Source organism: Bidens hawaiensis, unplaced genomic scaffold (genome assembly GCF_021521415.1).
Source record: "Bidens hawaiensis isolate Kalapana, Puna unplaced genomic scaffold, B.hawaiensis_p1.1 tig00009425_1, whole genome shotgun sequence".
NCBI classification, from domain to species: domain Eukaryota; kingdom Viridiplantae; phylum Streptophyta; class Magnoliopsida; order Asterales; family Asteraceae; genus Bidens; species Bidens hawaiensis.
Window position 1 is genome coordinate 100960 of NW_027491697.1, and position 14995 is coordinate 115954.

At 34.0% G+C, this 14995-nt stretch overlaps 1 protein-coding gene across 1 annotated transcript; it reads right to left on the minus strand.

Annotated features, from left to right (window-relative positions):
- Nucleotides 1-10538: 10538 nt before the first annotated feature.
- Nucleotides 10539-14042, minus strand: LOC143532256 (putative 12-oxophytodienoate reductase 11). Its single transcript, XM_077027353.1, has 5 exons — nucleotides 13938-14042; nucleotides 13104-13244; nucleotides 12889-13019; nucleotides 11366-11533; nucleotides 10539-11288 (listed from the first exon to the last, which is right to left on the minus strand). The coding sequence occupies exons 1-5, from the start codon at nucleotides 14033-14035 to the stop codon at nucleotides 10696-10698; spliced, it is 1131 nt and encodes a 376-aa protein (XP_076883468.1). The 5' UTR covers nucleotides 14036-14042; the 3' UTR covers nucleotides 10539-10695.
- Nucleotides 14043-14995: the final 953 nt, after the last annotated feature.

The following is a 14995-nucleotide window of genomic DNA, read 5'->3' on the forward strand; positions in this document are numbered from 1 at the left end:
GCCTATACGTGCCTTCGTTATTAAGTGGCATAGCGTGAGTGCGTGATAGGGAAAGCCTATACGTGCCTTCGTTATTAAGTGGCATAGCGTGAGTGCGTGATAGGGAAAGCCTATACGTGCCTTCGCTATTAAGTGGCATAGCGTGAGTGCGTGATAGGGAAAGCCTATACGTGCCTTCGTTATTAAGTGGCATAGCGTGAGTGCGTGATAGGGAAAGCCTATACGTGCCGTTGTAATTAAGTGGCTAAGCTGTAGGGGTAATTAAGTGGTTAACAGTGGCATGTTAGACAGTGGACTATGTGTCTTCGGATACGTATATATATATTGTATGAAGTGGTTGTATGATAAGTTGCTTGATTAACTAGAACTCACTCAGCGTAGCTGACTTTTAGTATGCACGCAGGTGAGCTGATTATAGAGTTAGCATGAGGATGACACACGGCATGGATTGAACGGCTGGCATCTGAAGAAAGAAGTAAAGATGTTTTAAATATAAAGTTTTGTGTTATGGTATCAAAGAAAAGATTGAATGATTTGTAACAAATGATTGATGTTTTATATTCCGCGAAAAGTTTTAATAAACTCTGATTTGAAGAACTGTGTTTATGAGTAAATTCGACGCGAAAGTAGGGCTTCCGGTAACGGGGCCTTACACATGATCAGCATAGAGATGCTATCGGGCTTAGACTTGCTAGTGATTTATTTTGATTTAGTATTTGGATGTATGAACATTTAAACGGTTGTACTTTTTAGTTCACTTTTGATTTAATGGTTAAATGCAAACGTTGAATAATACAACTGTGTTCTTTTTAATACGTTTAATCCGTGAATATTGTATTCTAAATTATCCGTAGTCGGTCAGACTCGTGGGAACGACTTTGAATTAAGACTATTATGACTTTGGACTCAAGCGGTTGACTTCCAAACTCACAGACCTCATTATAAATGACGTTGGATGTAACTCGCATCAAATCATCTTCATGGATCTTGATCATAAGATGTTTTGATAATAGTATGCTCATTCAGTATCCTTAGACCTGAGATACATACTGGAACTTTCGTTTACCGAGGAATATTCTTTGATCATGTTAACTGCTGTTACGTAACTGCCAGCCATAAAGGCATTGATTGGGAATGTTCTAAAGTTCAGTGGGAGTTGTATGTAGTCAAGATGGGATTCTGTACTCTTACATTAAATGTAACAGTTAGACATATTGGCGCCCTCGTTGATTCAAACTGGTAAAGTGTGAGGCCTCACCCAAACTTACTGTGTGTTTGATTGGACCACTTTGACTCTATATCGAGAACTACAATAATTGAACATTATATGAGATTGATTTGATCCATGTCTCATTGTTCAATTGATGTCTTATACAGAAAGGATAGATGACAACGATTACTATAAGTTCATTATCTTGCAATAAGGTATTCCAAGATATTTTGGTTATGAATTTAAAATGTCACATTTAGTTGGGGACAGTTCTGTGTAGCTAGAACGCCTCTAGCTGTTGGCGTTGTGATACTTGACCCAAATCCGTCCAAGTGGGAGACTGTTGGATTTAATGGTCGGTTCGGGTCAAGTCAATGCGGACCGACTCGAATGTTACCCGGTAAGAGTTACACCGAGATTAATGAACACCGAACCCGCTTAAGTTATTAACCGGGCTAGACACGATTGAACTGGGTTTTTGGTTGGTGATTAGGTCTTGAAGCCCATTGGGTTTTGCTATGGGTTAAACCCTAACCCACATAATATATAATAACATCTTATTGTTATTATTAATTTAATCAAAAGTTAAGCTAAAACCCTAATCACCTCTACAACCACCAGCCGCCACACCCTGCTGCCGGAACAGCGCCGCCGCCGGAATCGCGTCACAACCGGAACCAGGCCATCGCCGGAACACCACCGCAGCCGCCGTTGCTTTGTGTCGTTCTGCCGCTACTGTTCGCCATACACTGCCGCCTGCCGCCGCCACCTGCTGTCGCCGGTTGCCGGAATTTAGTGTCGAGTCTCGTGCAACTTCTAGCCTGGTTCGTTAGATCTTGGTGTCTCACCCGGTTTCGATAACCGAGGTATAAAGCCTTTATCTTTATCTATGGTTTGGTTTAATTCTATATCGTGCTCATGTAGTTGTAACCGGATCCGAGTTGGGGTTTCCTGTTCGCCTTATTAATTTGTTTTCCGCTGCGTTTTTGAATTCGTTTATATATATAAATTATTAATATTGATTAATAATTATTTAAACGAAATAATTAACTAAAACGGGTTAAAAGTTTGACCGTTTCCGTTCTGAACCACCGTTGAAACCCAACAAATATGATAATTAACAAACTATATAAACCATGTGTAACGTTCCGTTAACCACAAACAAAATTTCATAAGTTTCTTAAACTTACATAATGAAATAAATAACAAAACTCCCCAGTGGCCGTTTTTTACTGGCTTTGGAGTCACGATCCAGATGAAGTAGCTGGTACGGTTACTCGGGGCTTCATGGTTCTTGAAGCTTTAAAAGCAATTCGTGAGATCAATAGAACTAAAATAATAGAAACTTTTGATAAACCAGAACTCAAAACCACGGGGCGCTATATTTTGATGGATACAAAATGACATTTTTGGTAGTACTTGATGCATTTGGAGTTTGTCAAATTCTTTTAATTTGTACAACGCACATACAAACATTGATTAAAGATGTTGCATCATATTTGTGATATGCATTTATAAGGTTATGCACAATTCATATACATTTATAAAAATTCACGTGAAGTATTAGGTGAAGTTTTGCACCATATCAATAAATTCATAAAACAAGGATGAGGAACACGACTACCTAGTTGGCAAGATGGAAGAGTTAATTGTATGCTGATAGACCATGATACCTGCCACTATGGTCATTTTACATAATCGTCGGACACAAGATATGCAACGTCGGCGTCTTTAATATTGTGGACTGCCATAAAGTTGAAGATGTTTTGGTGTTTATTATGAACATGATAATGCTGTTGCTTGGGTAGAACACACCAACAGTATATGGTATTCCTTTAAAGCATCAATCGAAGAATTGGATACATGGTTACGCTTACTGAGGACTTCAGAGTATGCAACCCAGTCAGAGGTGGACTCATATGTAAGTGAGGGGTGTCCCCCGTCCCCTGCGAAAAAATAATTTAGTGTTAATATACTGGAAAATTCCCGACCGACCCCAGTAAAATTTTGACCCCGACCCTGTGAAATTTTGAAGCCGAACCATGTATAATTTCAGGACGACCCCCATGAGATTTTGAGACTAACCGTAATAAAAAAATACAATGAAAATTTTATAAATATAATTATATAAACGTTATATAAACAATTTTTCCTATTAAACTAGACTTTAATATCAATAAGTTCATTAGTCCAATATCCAATCCAATTTTTAAGCCCAAAATCCAACTCAAACCCTACTCAATTTTTAGTCCAACATCCGACTTACTTGTTTCTTTGAGTTGTTTGACTCCTTGTGATAATTTTCGGGCATTTTCTATTCAAAAAATATTACGATTAGTCGAGTTATACTCATATGATTTTGATGAAAGTGATAAAAGAAGACTACCTGTTGAACTCGCGACATACATCGATAATTTGAAAGGAGGTAAACGATTTAAAAACTTGAATGGTTTAGCAAGTCTTGTTCAATTGATGGTTTAAACAAAGAAACACCATTCCTTTGCATTGGTGTATCGTTTATTAAAGTTAGCTCTCGTCTTACACGTCGCAACTGCAACCGTTGAATGATTCTTTTCGGCGATGAAGTATGTGAAGTCCGATTTTCGTAATCGAATGGGTGATGAAAATTTAAGTGACAGTTGTATTTGTTACATTGAGAAATACTTGCTTATCCATGTTAAAGTAGATGATGTAATGGTTAGATTTCAAAAAATGAAAACTCGTAGAGAACAACTTTAATATATTGGTTATCTAATATTTTGTTTGGTAATCCTTTTTTATAAAAATTCCCGACCTCTGTAAGAAAATTTCTTGAATACGCCACTGAACCCAGTTAAGGTCATACATTGGTGTTGATGGGGTACATGAGATTAACTTGTACGTTGTGCGGGAAGTATTAATTAACAACTATGGGAACATATCACGTGACAAGGTTGAGAATTGGACGGTAGGTCGAGACGCTCTAGTTGTTTGAAGGTTGTTCATTTAGGTTGTTTGCATATATGTAATTTTAAATAATTATGTCATATTGTATTAGTATATGTTTTTTAAGCCATATGTCTTATAAAATGTTTCACATTTATATTAACCAAAATGTACAACTTCTACAGGGCTATACGACTTGAATAGCACCTATATGACTCGTAAGGGCTATATGACTTGAATAGCACCTATATGACTCGTATAATTCTATATATTTCGTATATGTGCTTTGATATCACTTGACACCTTTACGAATCTTATTAGCATATGTTTTGTATATGTGCTGGTCATCATGGTACATTGGTATATCATATTAAATTTTACGACTCTATCACGGATTCGCCTCCATTTCGTTGATAACGGTACAGCAGAACGGTACCTTTCTTGACCCATGCGGGCATGGAAATATTCAGGGATGCTTAATGAAAATTGAATATCGTGACCAGTTATTGGAACAATATTGATGGAATAGACCTACGCCATCAATTAACAAGGCTATTTCCTCCTCGGTTTGCATGAATAGTTGCGTAAGCCCACTCGGTTGACAATGTAGTTTAATTTGGTTTACTAGGTTGTTTGAATTCATGATTAAGTGTGTGTATTTCTAAGATTTTAGGAAATGGTTTGGTGTGTATTTTTAAACCAGGTGTATCTATTTATACTACAATTTGAAACAAAAACATTTTTTTATTTAAATCTCGACGGCTATATGCATGTTGCCAACAGTTGGATTTCTTTCCTTGGTCAGATTTCTTTTCCTCCGCTCGTACTCACCAGTTTTACTCGCTTCTCCTATTTGAGAGAGACGTGGCGGTGCTAGAGCTAGAGCTACTCTCTCAACTCACTGGGTGACGAGTTAAGTGGTCGACCACCTTTATGTACTAGACCATGCAAACCGTACATACTATCTTCGTTTGTACTATGATAATTTTGTCTTGGTTGTGTTTTATCGATTGGTGATGTGTCATTTTAGTTATAGTACATCTTTTTTGATGTTTCAAAATAATTATTATTGTGCTACGTGTCACTTTTTTACAGGGACCTCAAACAAAAATCTATACATTACCTAAAACTCATGTGCCGTTAAAAAAACTAATAATAAGAAAAGGTAACATTTATAGTCTTTTTTCCGGAAAATAAAATATATACTATCAAAAATACTATAGTTTCAATTTATCTTTTATAGTAAATAAAATACTCTTTTTAATTTTTTTCATATTCAATAGTTATAGAGGAGGTAAGCGGATGATTAAGCTAAAAGATTAATAAAAAAATATTAATCTTCTATTAACTATTAGAACATCTTTTTATTGTAAAAAGTATGTTTTTAATCTTGCATTCGTATCATTTACGTCTGATAATCTATGTGGATTGGGCATGCGGTATGAAAATGTAGATACATGTTGTCAGTATAATTAGCAATTCAACGCACAAACATCTCATTTGCATGAAATAATTGAATTCTTGAATCAATAAAAACTAAATGTCATGAACACTCAATCTTATCTTATTAATCCCAATTTGTTTAACCCAAGAATAATACATACATGAAGAAATAAAAACCGGATCAAACGAACAATAAAAATTCTGGTTAATAATACAACAATAAGATTAAGACTCTAGGTAATCAATCTTGAGATATAAGAATAGTACGTGTCTCGTTTTACATCCCTGCTTCTTTTCTTTTTATACCTAAGATCTCAAAAGTTTAGATTGTCACGCATGCCTATGAGCGCAACACCAACTTCCAAGCTTATTATCTATTATGTCAAAACTCCTTCAACTTTCATCCAACTAATGTTTAGCCCAGATTGATCTATGTCTGAGTCTCCACACATAATAAATACAATTTTACTAGAACTAACTTGATTATTAACAATTAATTGTTTGAATACCAACATAACTAGAATTAAAATATTATGAAATGGTTTGGCGTGTGTATTTTTAAAGTAAGTGTATTTATTTATACTAAAATTTGAAATTAATTTTTTTTTTAATTTAAAATCTTGACGACCATATGCCTGTTGCCAATAGTCGGGTTTCTATCTTGGACCAGAACATGCAAAACCCTACCATCTTCGTGTGTACTATGATAATTTTGTCTAGGTTGTGTTATTTCGATTGGTGAGGGGTCATCTTAGTTATAGTACGTCTTTTTTGATGTTTCAAAATAATTATTGTTGTTCTACGTGCCAATTTTTTACAGGACCCCTTAGAAGCAAAAGTTATACATTACTAACACTCAAGTGCTTTTTAAAAAAATTAAGAAAAGATAACATTCAGTCTTTTTTCGGGTAAAATGATATGCACTATCAAAAATACTATGGTTTCAATTTATCTTTTTATAGAGAAAACGATTACTAGTGTTAACATATTGTCCTCTTTTTATTTTTTCATATTCAACCGTCATAGAGGCCGGTAAGGGGATGATTAATCTAAAAAAGATATAAAAAAATTTATTAATCTTCTTTATTAGAACATCTTTTTGTTATTGTTTTTAATCTTGCATGCGTATCATTTACGTCCGATAATCTATGTGGATTGGACAGGTTGACAAAAAATATATAAATATATATTGTCAGTATAATTGCATAGACATCTCATTCGCAGAAATGAACATTGGATTCTTGAATCAATAAACTAAATGTCATGAACAGTTAATCTTATCTTACTAATCCCAATGTTTTAACCCAAGAATAATACATACATAAAGAAATACAAATCGAATCAAATGAATTGAATAATAAAAATTATGGTCATTAATGCAACATTAATGCAACAATAATAAAAACTCTGGTAATCATTCTTGAGATATAAGAAGAGTTTGTTTCTCGTTGTACATCTTTGCTTATTTTCTTTTTATACTTCAGATCTCAAAAGTTTAAATTGTCACGCATGCAATCCTAGCCCATGAGCGCAACAATATCAACTTCCAAGCTTATCATCAACTATAGAAAGACTCCTTTCAACTTCCATCCAACTAATATTTAGCCCATATTGATCTCTGTCCGACTCACCATACATAATAAAAACAATTTTACCAGAACTAACTTAATTACTAACAATTAAATGTTATAATACCAATAACAGGAACTAATAATCTCTTTAATTAATATTTTTTCAATTTATTTATTTTCATTCTATTATTATTATTATTATTGTTATTGAATGAAAATAAATATATTTCAACACTAAAATCTCGAGCTTATTGCATAAAGAAAATTAGTTTATCATCTTCCGATTTTGAGCTAAACCTCTCTTTATGCTTATTCTTTTATGAATTGTGGTTATATTTTTGGACAATCAAATTTAAGTTTAATTGATCATTTTATTTGAACACGGGACATATAGAAAGAAAAATTTAAGTTTAAAGACGTTACAAAAAATCATTCAAGCTAGCTAATGAATATTTGATTTTACCTTTGTCTACTACCCACTTGATAGCCTAGAATTAACCCACGATAGATTTAACCTTAATACAATCAGCCTTGTCTCTATATAATTTAGATTTTATCAGCTCAAAGCGTGAATGCATTATGTTGCGTGTCACTCTCTTGAAATGGGGCTGATTTAATTCATTTTAACTTGATGGAATAGGGTTGGAAAGACGTGTAGTTTTGTTGATGTTTGGTTTGAGGGTTTTTTTAGATAAGAGTTCTTATAAGATTGTCATTTGTCACATCGATCAACCAATATATATTGAGTAAAGGGTTTTGTTTTTGTTTTTATTTTTTCTTTTAATTCTATTAATTTTCTTATAATAAAATAAGTATGTGTAAAAACATTAAACCGTTGAATTGTAGCTATTGGAGTATGCATCGAAAAATCACTTAGTATGATTTTCTAGTAGGCTACTCGATTAGACCGAACATACATAAACTCATTCACGATAGGAAAACCTTTATTGAGATTACGGAAGCATATATATATTTCTTACAAAGCAAAGAATTATGTTTAGTAAGACATATATTAATTGAGGACGAACATTCAGGTACCAGTTTTAAACTTGTTTAAACTCATGAGCTCACACAATTTTTTGTTGACATATTTTGAGTATGTGTTTCAAAAAACTAAACCAAGGGAAAAGAAAATGATTGGAGATTAAGTGATAAGGAGTCTAGGGGATTGCCATCTTATGAAGACGAATAAATGGATATAGACTTGTTATTGAACGTTGTTAGTTTACACTTAGTAATCTTTGTTGGTTGATTATGCATTATGCATCTAGATGTAACATATAAAGTATTTGATAAGATGTAACATAAAGAAGGTACATATTATTTATGGGTGCACAATTGGATAGGTATTGTCAATTGTCATGTGCGCATCATTTGATGAATGCATCTAGATGTACATGACCAGTCTCTCCTTGCGTGTCACTCCTCAATTTGATTTTGCTCAAACTATGTACTATAAAATTAAAAGGAATTGGACATCTCAAATGCTTTACAGCCAAACGACGATGTACTATTAAATTATAGAGAATTGGACATCTCAAACACTTTACTGTTAAGATATTGGGAAAATCACCAAAATAATACTTTGATTAAGTGAAAAAACCAAAATAAACATAAGAAAAGTCTGCTTTGGAGGGGTTTTATTAAAAAAACAAAGTGTAAGTATTTAGAATGTAATACATGGCTGAAATGTAAGGGTTGTAGAGGTTTTCTATGATAAGAGGACTCACAAACGTATTAACAATCTGCTGACATGTGACATTTTTCAAATGAAATGTCTACGTAGATGTATTGTGAGAGGAAATATATGAGCCCTAGCCGTTAAGTGGAGATAGCTAGCATATGAGCCCTAGACACTAATTAGTCTAGGCTGAGCAGCCTAAGCCGAATGAAACGTTTAGGGCTCAGACATTTCCCCTCACAAGCATCTACGTAGTTGTTTCCTCTATAAAATGCATGTGTCAACAAATCATTGGTACGTTTGTGGATCCGGCTATCAGAGGAAATCACTGGAAATCACTGTTTTTCATGAATCACCTATAATTCAAACATTTTTCTTTTTACTTTTGATTTTTCTACTTGATCAATGGTCATTTTGATGATAATTCCTAAAATCTTTCAAAATATGAATACCACGCATAAATTTTATGTTTAATTTTTATTTAGATTAATATATGTTAGAAAACTAATTACTCAACTAATTCAAAATATTATAAGGTTATATATTTTTAACTTGCGTTATAATCGTTGTATGTGTTCCTGTAAAACAAGCTAAAAGGCCGTATTTTCTTATAGTCAAGTCTAGAAAGTTAGAAACCACTTATTAAAATTGGTTGCGCAAAATCCAAGCACGTCATCTTTTGTCTATGTATTATGTACATTAGAAGTTTAGAACACCATCGTTTGAGCATCTATACTATAGCGGGATTATTTTAGCTGGTCTGGATCTAAGTGGAGGTTTGTGGATACCGCCCGAGAGTGATGGGCCCTTTTTTCTCACATACAATTTTGTGTATGCATATATGTATGCATGTATATATAAAATAATTGATGCAACAATCTTCATGTGATAAAAGGAGTTTTCTCGGATTACAAAAAGAAAACACCTAGGTGGTTTTGATCATGTTGATGCATGGGAAATAGTTAGAAAGAATGACAAATTTGTGTTTTCAAACAAGGGGTGGGAGAGCACTACTATATTTATTATTGTAAGTAACACGTGTACTTATAAAAAATAAATAAATATTGCTTTAATAGCGTTTTAGTTTTTTATGAACATATAACATGAAGTTAAAAAAGATAATATTAGAACACTCATTGAAATTTGAGTGAACTTAATATACACACACACTAAGAGTTAAGTGACCTAATTAAGACAAATTTAAAACTTGACCGATAACAACCTAATTGAGACAAAAAAAGTTTGAATGACTTAATTGAAATAAACTTGAAACTCTCTTACCATCATGTAGCCTTTATATAATACATAAGCCACTTCCATTGATCTTGTGGTATTGTGGCATGTGACTTATGGTTAAGGCTTGAAATCTTATGATCGAGTTCAAAATCTGACTTAAGGGGTTTTTTCACAGTGATGAGTTTCCTTTTTAATTGTGTTTTTGGTGAGTAGGCTTAAGCGTCCACTTAGTATGAACGGTTGACATCACGTCTCATAACGATTCACTCTTGTATTAGGGTAGTATCAAATGCTTTTGAAAAAATTAAGTTATTATTTTGAAGCCACTTATGTTACATAAAGCTACGTTTCTAACGCATCAAAGTTTTATCTTATTTATTTCAATGATGTTTAATGTTTTATAAGACCAAACCAAATACATGTAAAAGACATCGCGCCAAAGAAACAAATATTATTGGCATTGCTAATAACAAACTTGACCATAAATAAACAATGGTCAATAACTACACACACCATCAACTCAATTTTACAATCACAAGAATAGCTAAGATTTACATATTAACAGGATCTTCATATTCATCAAACTCACTACAATTTCCCATCATTCGAGTCAGCCGATTCCAACGGTTTCATACCGTGGATTCCAAAAATGGGTAATCTGTGTACCCAACAACCGGATCGGGTGTATAAAACGTTTCCCTGTTATACTTATTAAGAGGAGCATTAAGCTCAAATCTTTTTGGCAAATCAGGATTAGCCAAAAACAAACGACCATACGCAACAAGATGGGTTCGATTTTCAGCCACAACACTATTACCATCTTCCTTGGTATACCCACCAGCAGATATAAAAGTCCCTTTGAATGCTTTTCTTATAGGGACAAGACTATGAGGGCAATCAACTATTTCATCTACTAATATCATCCTTGGTTCCACCACATGGCAGTAAAGAATGTCATACTTATTCAAAGATTCAGCCATGTGAAGACCTAAAGCATTTGGATTTGAGTCAACCGACTGAATGTAGTCCACAAATGGGGATAATCGTATGCCAGCTTTATCTGCTCCGATTTCCTTAACGATCGCATCAACTACTTCTAGAGCGAATCTGCAACGGTTCTCTAGAGAACCACCATACTCGTCGGTTCTGTCATTTACTCCGTCTTTCATAAACTGGTCGACTAGATAGCCATGAGCCCCATGAATCTCAACTCCATCAAAACCTGGAATATCGTAAATTGGTTAATTGAGAAACTAAACGAATTCTAGACATTGATCAAGAACTTATATATGTTATTACCAGCTTCAATTGCATTTCTTGCAGCAACTCTGAAATCATCAACAACCAAAGGAATCTCTTGTATTGTTAGCTTCCTTGGAGGAGTAACCTCAATGCCATCGGCTCGTGCTTGATTTGTTAGACCTTTGTTTGTGGAAGATACTGGGGCTTGCCCGTTTGGCTGAAAAGCTGATTTAAAAGAGATGTTACAAAACAACAATCATCCCGGTATAACCCTAGCAAGATTGTTGATAGATAGGCTGCTTTCAAAGAAATAACCGACTAAACCGAATCTAGACATGAAAAAGTCTACTAGAAACATCATGTGTTACTTATAGAATCCAAACTGTAGAAAATAAAAATGTAGCTAAACATGTGGAATAACATATAAAACATATAAAAAATATTATAATAACATATTAACACCATAGAGACGCAAAGACACGACGTTAACATGCAGCTCCCCTAAAAACAATACAAACCATAGCAATTAAAATCAAACTTATATATAATTAATGTAAGAATTCTTAAAGATTATTATTAGCAATTATCACTAAAAGAGGAAGTTGACCCAAAAATCAACAAAATAGATGTAATGTGCCTGTTAAATCTAAGGTAAAAGTGGCTGCTATATTTTAGCCCGCACAGAAAAAGAGTGGCCGGGTTGAATATTTGCCAGCTTCTAACATTTAGTTCATTTAGCTATTTTAACCGCCGGCTAATAATTTAGTTCCATCTTATTCGGCAAAGACAAATCACGTGCTTAATTTTAGCCGTCGACTAAGATCTTACTGACACTTACGGTTTACATGTGTAATTGCTAAACTTGCCTATGCTACCTAAGCCGAGTGATCACAGGTTCAGGGCTTCGTCGGCCCATTGACATTTGTGACGGCTTATTTGTCTATTTCTCATTAGTTGATTTTTAGATAAACTTATTTAAAAAAATATAAAAGTAAATGCCTATTTGTTCCTATGGGCTTTTCACCTATCAGTATTAGGCTATGCGTAGTAGAGGGGCTATAAATTGGGACGTTTTGCGCCGTGTGACGCTCAGTCAGCAAAGGGTTAGAATTTGTTTTTGGGCTGTAATGGTGTATGGGCTACAAATAGTAATATAATATATATATATATACATATATATAACACACACATATTAAATATTATATTATTATTTTCCCCCTTCTTCCGGGCAACGAGAACAACTCGACCCTGCCCCTTATCGCCTGAAAATCGCCCGGGGGGGGGGGGGGGTGTTCCCCCCAAAATCGCCACCATCCCACCATTTTAGCGCCCCATTACATACAGTCTTAAGGAGTTAAATAAAACTTTTATTCTTTCTTGCTAATTGGCATTTTCTTGATTTCCCCTTATTATTACATAACTACTTTTATAAAACCTTTTTGGAGAAGAAGTTACCATTAAGAAGACATCCAAAAATTCATTTTAATTTTATGCTAACAATTTTACCTTTTCTTAATCAAGTCAACAACCCTGCTTAGATCACATGGAAGGAGAAAAATCTTGACGAACATAGAATATACCAGTATTTGAAACTCTGCCAACATGCCAAATTTGACAGAAAAAGATTCCGCCCTTGGCATGAACCGCATCCACAATAGGCTTCCAAGCCTCCACTTGTTCTTTGGTCCATATACCCGGAGTGTCCGGATACCTTAACAATCACAAAACATGCATCTTGAGATCCAAAACGAATGGATCATAACTCGTAAACATACTTCCATACACCCCTACTTACCCTCGTGCCGTGTCGGAAACAACTGTGGCTTCTGAAATAAGAAACCCTCCTTTGGTTGTTCTTTGTGAATAATATAAGATCATATGTGGCTGAGGGACATTGCCATAGGCTCTTTGCCTTGTTAATGGTGCCAAAACAACTCTGTACGTATAAAGTTCATGAAATCGGCTCTTCTATTATGTTTGGAAGCACATATATATATATATACTAGATGGGTGCCCGCGTCATGCAGCGGGAAACGCAAACCTTGGTAATCACGTAATAAGTTATGGGTGTTTATTGTTCGGTTGGAAACCATAAAACCGTTCATCGGTTTGATTTGACTGTTGATTTGTTTTCTTTCATTTTTGGCCAGTTGTTTTCAATTTTCAAAAGTTTTGTCTTGGTTTTCGACGACAAAAAGCTGTTACAAAAAGTTTGGTTCACGGTTTAATTTAAAACCATCAAAACCAGACCGCAAACACACCTGCATAAAATGTATTTTTTTAACTGAAAAAAACTATAACAATATCATACTCAAATTAAAGATAAAAATATGCTCGTTTTTATAGTGTAATTTTTTTAAAAAAATATTTAAGTATGAAAAAGTTATTGACGTTTAAAAATCATGGGTGAATTTGGGTTAAAAGTGAAAATTAAAACAATATATAGGTAATAGATTAAGGGTTATTGTTGTAATTATTCTTTAATTTTAAATATAGTTGAGGGACCAATATTGTAACTATATTAAATAAACGTGAGTTTTATTGTGAGAATTACTCTTTTGCCCTCACTTAAGATTGTACCATATGCAATATCACTTAGTATAGATATGTGTGTGTATGTATTTACTACCTGTGAGAAAGCTCAAATTTTCCCATTTTGTAGGGGGTGAGAAGAGAGATTGCAGTTTCTTTGTTGGCCATTTTTAAAGCTTCCTGACCTTGATTCATAGATTTATCGATCTGCACGATTTGAAGATTAGAATAAGTGGGTTCGTCTTATATTTAGATGCTTGGTTCCGTAAGCATGACATAAAGAACTCATTCACACAACAGCCTTAACTTTCAGATCTAATTATTAGACTCGACTAGTTACATATATTGCAATATAATTTCTATAGTCGAGGATGCCCGACTAGTTAATATTGTTAACAAGCAGTTGGGTACCCTCGACTATAGAAATTATATCGCAGTATATGTAACTAGTCGAGTCTAATAATTAGATCTGAAAGTTAAAGCTGTTGTGTGAATCAGTTCTTTACGTCACTTTTTACCCATTCATTTTCACTTTCTTAACACAAAATTCACATTTGTATAGCTGAGGGAGCGGAGAGAGGAGAGTATGTTTTGGATCGAGATTTAATTATTAATTTATTAGATTTATTTAGGTCTGTTGGGACGTGTAGGTGGGTTGTTTGGGCCGGAAGCATGTTGGTTGGTTGGTGAATTAACCAAATGGATTTGTGGAGGTCGAAAAAGAATAAAGGAAGCCGTACATGAGAAGCGGAAAATCATATCGTTTTGGTTGTAAAAAAATGGGTGAAACAATTGTTGGCATACTCATTTCCGTTGTGACATTGGCAATTAGTTTGTGAAAGATTGGAAATAGTTGTGAATTAATCCAATTGAAAAATTCCATAAAACATTTGTATATTCATTAAGAAATAAAAGGTAATAGCGGTGACTCGTCGAAACAATAGAAGAGGTTGATAAGTCACTGTGACACATATCAAATGGCAAAAATAGTAGATCTAATAAACGATTAATTAATATGATTACACTCATAATTGACAAATATATACAGATTTAAACAATTACAAAAAATAAACAAATGTTTATGTGAAATATTTGTTTTAATAAATCTGGGTCAGGATGGCCTATACGGTAATGCCAAATATCTTGACACATGAA

Bases quoted from the DNA above. Each gene is read 5' to 3' on its own strand.
- LOC143532256 (XM_077027353.1), bottom strand. From the start codon at position 14,035: ATGAATCAAGGTCAGGAAGCTTTAAAAATGGCCAACAAAGAAACTGCA. The intron at 13,020-13,103 runs GTAAGTAGGGGT...GTGATTGTTAAG, and splicing joins GTTTCCGACACGGCACGAGG to GTATCCGGACACTCCGGGTA. The intron at 11,534-12,888 runs GTATATTCTATG...CTTTTAAATCAG, and splicing joins TGGCAGAGTTTCAAATACTG to CTTTTCAGCCAAACGGGCAA.